A 9,091-nucleotide genomic window follows, 5' to 3' on the forward strand; every position below is an offset into this window, starting at 1 on the left:
GTTCATGCCTCACCAGCAATCGCTTCGAGGTAGAGAAGGTGATGGGGGGATTGGAGGGGATGGCCAAAGGGTTGGTTGGGCGGGAATGGGGAGGGAGTCATCGGCTGCTGTTTTGACAATGCCAAGCGAGGTGATGATGAGTCTGGTGACCAATCGATATCTTCATCGACGCGCTACTGATCCATCGGCATGGCATGCAACCATCCATGTCACACTTTGCCATACACGGCCATCGTCGGACCAGCATGGATATGCATGCTGCGCTGGGGAGTTACTCAAATTTCAAATATGCCCCTACCAAACCCCATCGCGCTCTACGCGCCCCATGGCCACCGATCGACCCCCCCCCCCCCCCCCCCCCCGCCCAGGCACGATCACTGGCACGTGCGGCGCGCGCGCATCGCCTCCTCCCGGCCATCCCCACATCCCCCCTCCCCCCCATTGATCGCACAAGCTGGGTTGCCCGGCGCAGGGCAGACGAATCGGCACGTGTCAGCACCAGCGGCGCCTCCCTCCGGCGGTGGCGGCAGGGGAGCAGGCGGCCGACAGGTAGGCATAGCACACCTCTCGCACGGTCACCTCTCCTGACACGGGCAGGCCATGCATGCGCTGGCGTGGATAGCGGTTGCGCTGCTTGTGGTGAGCATTCTCGCGGTCGTCCTCCTTGTGGCCGGGAGCAAGTGGTGTGGCCAGAGCGAGGAGCAGTACCTCTTGCTGGCGGCCAGCCAGGAGCAAGGGACACATGGCGCGGGTGGCGGTGGCAATCTGCTGATGACGGTGCCTGCGAGTAATGGATCTCGCGGCAGAGGAGACGGTGCGTCCGAGACTACCGCTTTGCTCTCCTCACATGGCTCGCGCATCAGCGTCAATGGCTATCAGACGGCAGTCGGTAGTCTCAGCAATGGCGACGTGGACGACAATGGGCCGGGCTCGGCTCTTCCGCCGCCGGCAATCTCGGGCGATGGCGTTCGTATTCTCTCCAAGGAGTTCTGGATTCCTGACGCGGCGGCGCCGGCATGTGCAGAGTGCGCTGCTCTTTTCAACTTTATCCGTCGGAGGCATCATTGCCGTCTCTGTGGACTCGTCTTTTGCGCATCGTGCTCGCAGTACCGCCTCGATGGCGCCCTCTTTGGCCGCGTTGATTTGCAGCGGACGTGCAAGCCGTGTCACGACTCGTTTCTGGAGGCTCGCGCGGCGTCGAGGCTCATTGCTCGCACGCCTGACGCTGACAATGACCGCAGTTGTGCTGACAGCGACGCGCGTGACCTGGTGCCTGCTGGAGACGGCCGCGAGTCAGATGGCGACCCAGCCGCCGGAGTCGGAGCCAGCGCAGAGGCAGCCACCTCACGTCGGCTGGCCCGCGCATCTTCGGGCGTGCTCGAGCCGATGCAGCCGCAAGCCGGTGGCGGCTCGGCGGTCTCGTTCCACATTCCGGCAGGCACCCGCCGCGAGTCGGGCGGCGCGCTGGTTGCTGGCCCACTGCGTGCGCTCGAGTCGGCGCTGGCTGCCGCCGCTGATGGCGCAGGCTCCCGCCGCATTCGCTCGATTGCCGCCCAGCAGCGTTCCCGCGGCATGCGGACCGAGTCGCAGACACGCATCATCGGCATGCTCTCGCCCATGTCGTCGTCGCGGAAACACGCCCGTATCCATTCGGTCCATCCCAGGAGCGTTGACAACGAGACCGAGAAAGCCGACGCCCATCGTGTGGGTAGGGCTTCTGCCAAGCCTCGCGCCGGCGGCGTCGACTCCCCGCAGGTCTCCGACATTGAACCGGTCTCGGAGTCCGAGACCGATTCGGAGACTGGCTGCTCGCCTACCTCCTCCCTGCGCAGGAAACAGGCTCGCATCCGGGCCTCACTCAACTTTGAAGGCCCTTCGAGCGTGAACCATGTCTCGTCGGACTCATCTGGGTCTAGCCGCCACTGCGAGGGCGAGGAGTCAGACGACGGCGAGGCCGACGGCGACGAGACTGTCATCGACCGCAATGAGGCCTCATCCGCGACTGCGCGCCGGCTGGCAACCGCACTCAACGTCTCTAACATGGATCTTATCTCCGCAATGGACCTCGCGTCAGCAGCGCTCGCCGAAGACATTAACGATCTCGACGAGGTGTGGAACTCGACAACTGCGGCCGATGCCGACATGGGCGGCGCAAGCCAGAGCTCGTCCAAGCGCTCCAGCTTCCGGGCCGGTGCCATGCACACCTTTTCCGGCCGCGACTTTGCCGCACTCGGCTTTAACCGGCACAAACACAAGCCGGCGACAAAGTTGGCGAACTCGGGCTCGGACTCGGGCTCGGACTCGGACTCGTCAGTGTTGTTGTCTAGTCGAGATGACGTGCCGTCGCTCGGAGTTGAGACGGCGAGCATGATGCGGTCTGCGTCGCTCACGGCGCTTCCACGTCCGGAGCAAGTCGATGATGCAAGGGCACCTCAGCACGCTTGCGCTCGCGCTCAGGTGCTCGAGGAGCTTACTCACACGTACGATGCATACAGCGGCCTCGTTCTCCAAGAGGCGCTGGCGGTGGAGAGGCTGCCGGCGCTGTGGGAGAAACCGCTGGCGGAGCTTGGGCGGGAGGCTGCGGCGCACGTGGCTCCGTCGGCTATGCCTGGCGACGAGCTCGACGTCCGAGCGTACATCCACCAGGAGTATGTGGCGGGCGGTGAGGTCCGCGAGTCACGAGTCATTCTCGGCTCGGTCACCTTTAAGCGCGTGGCGCATAAGAAGATGGCAACGTCGATTGGCCACCCGCGGATTCTGCTGCTCGCTGGCTCGCTTGAGCACGAGCGGCAAGGTGCCTCGTCGATGCTGACCAACTTTGACACGCTGCTTGTGCAGGAGCGCGAGTTTCTGCGGCTGCAGGTGGCCAAAATCATGGACGTCAACCCGCAGGTGGTCGTGGTGGCGGGGAGTGTGTCGCGACTGGCGCTCGACTTTTTGCTCAAGGCCGGCGTCACGCTTATCCCATCGGCTGGCCTGCATCTCTGCGTCCGGCTTGCACGTCAGACCGGAGCCACGGTCCTCACCTCTGTCGACGCCATCCGCGCCAACCCGGGAGTGCTCGGCTCGTGCGTGCGGTTCCGGTCCGAGGTGCTGAGCACGCCGGGCGGCGGACGGAAGCACATGCTGGTGTTTGACGGGACACCGCCATCGCTAGGAGTCACACTCTTGCTGCGCGGGAGAGCGCCACCAGGTTGGCTGCCGCGCATCGGGCCCAGCAGCTTCGAGGCTGTTCTCGACGCGCTTGTCCAGCTCTCGGTCTTTTCATCGATGCACGCGCTGCTGGAGGCATCGCTGCTGGCCGATGAGGGCGCGGTGTACGCAGAATCGTACGGCCTGTGGCTGGCGGAGCGAGCACAGCTGAGCGGGCGCCCTTTCTCTCGCGAATGGACCGAGTGGGTGGACTGTGGGCGGCGAGCCGCCGGCTACGCTGAGCTCGGGCCAAACGCGGTGGCATACAGCCGCTCGTTTGCGCGGCGGCACCTCTCGCTCACGCCTGGTGTATACCTTAATCCGCGGTACACTGACGAGTATCCAGAGGCTGCGCACATTTCACCGGTCGATGGCGGGCGGGAGGTGGAGAATGGTGGGCAGGCGGTGGCGGCGGCGGCAGTCGCGGCCGCGGTTGGCGCCGCGGGTGTCGGACTGGGGTCTGACGGGGCGAACGGCGAGATCTCGCTCGCATCGCGGACGCTCTCAACCCACAACCTCAATTCGGGCTCACAGCGCGGGGCCGAGGTCGAGGTGCTGCGACTGACGTCGGACCTAGTGCCTTCCCCGCAGGCGTCGCGGCGGAGCTCGCGGACCGGCGAGGGCGAGAATGATGAGGGTAATCTATGCGTGGCGTCTGCGTTTGAGTACCAGGACCTGCGGGTCCTGTTCACGACGGCGTCGATGTACAAGCCGGAGCCGTGCTGCATCCCGCACGCGCAGGTCCTGGAGTTCTACCAAGGCTCGGACATGACGCTCGGGCAGTACGTGGAGGTGTGTTTTGACCTGAGCAACACGTGCCGGCAAGTCAACTGCCAGCGAGACATGCTGGCGCATGTGTGTACGTACGCGCATGCCGGCGGCGCGGTGCATGTGCGGGTGGCGCGGCTGGAGGAGCCGCTGCCTGGGGTGGGCGACGACGAGCTGGTCATGTGGTCGGCGTGCCAGGTGTGCGAGGAGGTGACGGCGGTGCGGCCTGTGAGTGGGGCGACGTGGATGCTCTCATTTGGCAAGTACCTGGAGGCGACGTTCTACCCGGTGCCTGTGGCGGTCCGCGGCGGGTGCGAGCATCCTGTACACTCTGACCACGTGCGGCTCTTTGCGTGTGGCGGACTGGTGCTATCGTTCGAGTACGAGCCGTTGCGGCTGCTGTCCGTGGCCGGGCCCAATCGCCAGCTCAAGTTTGAGGCGCACACCAGCTATGCATTGCTCAACGCAGAACGTGCGTCGCTGCTGGCGCGGATGCAAGAAGCAGAGCATGCCGGGCACATGGAAGATGGACCGGATGCTCAGGAGCTTGTGGCGCGGGCCGAGGCTGCGGCATCGCGTGCCGAAGTGAGCGCGGTCTACCGCGAACTTGCGAGTGGGGTGGCACTGGCGGCGGGAAGCGACGAGAGTGAGGTGCTCGCGGTGTGGCAGCTGGAACACGTGCACTTTGGCCTCGAGCCGGTGATGCGGCGATACGCGCCGTACCCTGTGGTGGACGACGAGCCGACGTCGCTGATTGGATATCTACTCGCGTCGCAGGGCTATGCAGACCAGATGCGGCAAGTGGGTGTGGAGGTTGATCCGGAGCGGATCGAGAGTGGGGCGATGGGCGAGGCTGAACATCGCGAGCTGCTGATGGCGGCACCGTCGTTTCGGGCGGAGCTCGAGTTTGGCTCGCGCGGGTTCCAGTTTTCGGTCAAAGCCTTTTACGCGGCGCCGTTCCACGCACTGCGTGCCAAGTACTGCGGCGGACAAGACAACGTGCTCGCGTCGCTGGCGCGGTGCGTCAAGTGGGCGGCGACGGGCGGCAAGACCGATTCTGAGTTTCTCAAGACGCTCGACGACCGGCTCATTCTGAAGGAGGTGCAAAAGGTAGAGATGGGTGCGTTCCTCGAGTTTGCACCGTCATACTTTGAGTACATGATGCGTGTGCTGTACGACGACGTGCCATCGCTGTTGGTCAAGTTCCTTGGGCTGTACAAGGTGGAGATCCGGTCGCGCGAGTCTGGCGTCAAATACCGCAAGTACGTGGTGCTGATGGAGAACCTGTTCTACGGCAAGAGCATCGACAAGGTGTTTGATCTCAAGGGCTCGGAGCGGTCACGGTACGTCAAGTCCAAGGCGCCGGACCAGGTGCTGATGGACGAGAACTTTCTGGAGTACATCTGGCAGTCACCGCTCTACGTCCGCGAGTACTCCAAGGTGTACCTGTATTCTGCGGTGTGCAACGACTCGCTCCTCCTCGCCTCGCTCAAGGTCATGGACTACTCACTCCTACTAGGCATCGACTACACAACCGGCGAGCTCACCGTCGGCATCATCGACTACATCCGGCAGTACACATGGGACAAGCACCTCGAGTCGTGGGTCAAGTCGACAGGCATCCTCGGCGGCGGCGGAAAGCGGCCGACCGTCATCTCGCCGCACCAGTACAAGGAGCGGTTCCGTCGAGCCATCAACCGATACTTTGTGGTTGTGCCAGACAAGCACACACGGTAGCAGAGTAAAGCCAGAGTCGCACAAACTCTATATGCCGCGGGCCATCTCGCTGGTGCGCCGAGTTCGATCACCCGCGCGCACCCGCTCGGAGAGCCGCAGGTTCCACCGAAATCTGCCACCGCCAGCCGCCGCTCGCCCGTCGACGTGTCGTGTCGCCGACGGCCGGCAGTCGGCGGAGGGCTTTCGGCAGGCGCACCTCACGCACAGCACAACACACGCCAGCGACAGACCATGTTTGCCTCGACCCGCAAGCCGCTTGGCCGCATCTGCAACAACGTCCCAGGCTACGGGCAGAAGTCATCAACCATGTCTGCCAAGTCCCTCTCCGCCAAGCCGGCTGCCAAGCCCGCCACCACCCCGCGCCGCGCCGCGACCGGGGCTTCGGCCAACGACCAAAAGTTTGAAAATTTGGCCGCCGCACACGACGCTGTCCCGCCTGCCGCCGGTACCGTCATCGCCGCCTCGCCCGCGCCGGGCCCCGGAGCTCGGTTTGGCACCGTGGCCGGCCAGTCGCGACATGTGCCTGTTCGGGCTGTCGGCTCTGGCCGCCGCATCCTCTCGCCCACCGATGCCTACGTCATGCTCTCGCCGGCCTCGGCCGCCCTGTGGGGCCCGCGGACTACCGCCGCACGCGGCCGCTATCCGCCGCCGTCCTCGCCCTCGCGCCTGCGCCGCCGCTGAGCCACACTGGGTGAGACCATGCCGATCATCCTGTGCATCGGCCACCCCAAGTCTCCCCTTCCCGCCCGCAGCCCGGTCTTGCGACGCGCTGCCGGCCGGAGAGGGATCGCAGCAGAAGCAGTCGATGCCTCCCCCCCCTATCCCGCATCCTCGGGAAAGGGGGAGCAAGAAGAGACCAAGAAACACGTTTGTAGAATCTGATATGGTGGGTGAGGGGAGGGGGGGGGGGGGGGCGGTTTATTGCGCTTGCTGCGTCGATGGGCGAGCGGTGAGGATGTCGACACCCGAATCGGTGATGAGGATGGTATGCTCAGCCTGGGCCGACCACGAGCCGTCGGGCGTGACGGCGGTCCACCCATCGTCCCACAGATCAAAGGTCGAGGCGTCGCCCTCGGCAACGATAGGCTCGATGGTGAAGACCATGCCGGACTCGAGAATCAGCTCCTCGTAGTTAAAGTCGTGGACAACAAACGGCAGGGTGTGGAAGTGCCTGCCGATGCCATGCCCGCAAAAGTCCGGCGAGACCGAGAGGCCCTTGGCGGCGACGTAGCCGGCGATAGCGGCGCCGATAGCGGCGAGCGGGACGCCCGGGCCTGCGGCGGCAATGCCTGCGTGAAGGGCGCCGCGGGCGGCAGCTACCAGGTCGGCGCATGAGGCCGGCGTCGGCGTACCGTCGGGCGCCGGGACGATGGCGGCGTCGGCAGTGTCGCCGTGGAAGCCATCGAGGTAGACCGAGACGTCGATGGAGACGACGTCGGCCGGGAGGAAGGGCGCGGTGTTCGGGATGCCGTGGCAGAGGATCTCGTTCGGCGAGACGCAGACAGCGGCCGGGAAGCCCGAGTAGTTGAGCGGCGAGGGATAGGCGCCGGCGGCGACGGCGGCGTCGACAACCAGAGCATCGACCTCGGCGCTGGTCGCCACCGATCCGTCCTCCACCGCCGCCAGTGCCTCGCCCAGGATCCGCGCCGCCAGTGCCGCCGCCCGCCTCGCCCGCACATCCTCGTCTGATCCGGGCTCGAGGACAAGCGGCGGCTCCATCGGCGGGGATGCTCCGCCCGTCAGCGCGTACGGTGGGAGCGCGACATCACCGGCTCCGTCGGCCGCAGCGGCCAGCCAGCCCGAGCTCCGCGACGGCGGCGGCGGGATGGCCCCGTAGCTCACCCGCCCGCGCCGCCGGGGGACAGTCGACCCATGCCGCCGGGGAGTCCGGGCGGCGGTGGTGATGGCGGCGGTGACGGTGCGGAGCATGGGGAGGGGTGAGGGCGAAAGAGAGGGAGAGGGGGGAGGGAGGGGTGGGGGGGGGGGGAGGGGAGGGGGGGGTTAATCGATGGCGCAACGATTAATGTCATGGGCTGGAAAAGGGGGGGGGGCACCCAATAGCCTCGGTCGCACCAATCGCTTCATTACTTCTCCAGATTGTCTGCTACGTGCCGGAGGAACGGCTCGATGCCCTCGATCAGCTCCCTGACGCGAAAGACGGGCACCTCCAGATCGGTTCCTGCTGGCCACCGTGGAGGGGACAACTCATAGATTGGCTTGCTGGTGACGCCATCGGACTCTCTCCCGCTCTGCACAAAGTCGACAAACTTGGATGCCTTGATGAGATCGTCAAGCTGCTCTTGCACACGCGCTGACGGCGTCGACGAGAACATCGCCATCGGCGGCAGGATGGCATCGGCAAGCTGCGGGTAGTCCGACAGCGCCCCGGTCTTGGCTTGCGCCATCAGGGCGAGGAGGACAAATCGCCACCTAAACTGCGTTGTCTGTGATGCAGAGCCTATGCCGGCCGAGCTGCAGCCGTACCGGCCGCGGCTGGCCGCCACCAGTGACTCGCCAGGCACCACCCCTAGCGTGTCCAGGCCGAGCTGCAGCGGATCGTCGTCGCCATCCACATCAGCAATACCGTAGATCGATCCGGGCACAAAGATGCCCACCGCGGCGGCTGCCGCAATCATGCGCGCGCCCAAATGGGCCGGCATTGGCGTCACATAAGTCGCCCCACGCACATGGTCGTGAAAGGCGACCACAGCGTGGGCCGCACTCGCAGATGCCACCCCGCTCGCTTCAAGCATGGCGATCATCTCTCGTGCGTCCGCCACCGCGTGTGACGCCCGGGCCCACTTGATGCTGCTCGCATCGCTACTACTCAGACAGTCACAGTCGCTTGCGCCCGGGACCACCAACGCCAAATCGAACAGGCCCACCGAGGCGTAGCCGCCGCGCGATGACGAGATCGCCACCACCGTGCCCGGCGGGGCGCACAGCCCGCGCGCAAACGCCATGTAGTCAGCCACATCAAAGCGCACCCGCCACACCAGCGCGTCGTGCATCAGTGCCCGTCGGATCGTCCCGCATGTGCCCATCAGCGCCACTAGGCCGTCCGGCGGCAGGTACACTGCCACCGCACCAAGCACATCCACAGGGAGCTCCACCAGAGTCAAACGCGTCGACTCGGATGCTGCAGCCATCGCAAGTAGCCACACAGCGGAGAGAAGAGTATGCACCGAAGAACCTTCCATGTCATGCACCAGAACCTTCCACGGCTCAGCCCACAGATGAACAGGAGAACCCCCCCCCCCCCCACCCTCCCCCCACCCCAGCCCGACTAACGCTAGGGTCGGCGGCATGATGCTGAAAGACAATTGAATTCTAATAAAAAAGCTGGAGAGAACAAAGCCCCTCCCACCCCCCTCTTTCTACCTAATACCATCAT

The 9,091-nt window shown here is 65.3% G+C and overlaps 2 protein-coding genes across 2 annotated transcripts; one reads left to right on the top strand and one right to left on the bottom strand.

The window, feature by feature from the left end:
- Positions 1-600: 600 nt before the first annotated feature.
- AMSG_06541 (uncharacterized protein) lies at positions 601-5,721 on the top strand (the record flags this gene model as incomplete). Its single annotated transcript, XM_013900937.1, has 2 exons — positions 601-704; positions 807-5,721. 2 exons carry the CDS (start codon positions 601-603, stop codon positions 5,695-5,697), a joined length of 4,995 nt encoding a protein of 1,664 aa, XP_013756391.1. The 3' UTR covers positions 5,698-5,721.
- Positions 5,722-6,615: 894 nt separating this feature from the next.
- On the bottom strand, positions 6,616-8,846 carry AMSG_11987 (uncharacterized protein; the record flags this gene model as incomplete). Its single annotated transcript, XM_013900984.1, has 2 exons — positions 6,616-7,534; positions 7,900-8,846. The coding sequence occupies 2 exons, from the start codon at positions 8,844-8,846 to the stop codon at positions 6,616-6,618; spliced, it is 1,866 nt and encodes a 621-aa protein (XP_013756438.1).
- Between the last annotated feature and the right edge of the window lie 245 nt (positions 8,847-9,091).

Source organism: Thecamonas trahens (assembly GCF_000142905.1).
Source record: "Thecamonas trahens ATCC 50062 unplaced genomic scaffold supercont1.33, whole genome shotgun sequence".
Lineage (NCBI taxonomy): Eukaryota > Apusomonadida > Apusomonadidae > Thecamonas > Thecamonas trahens.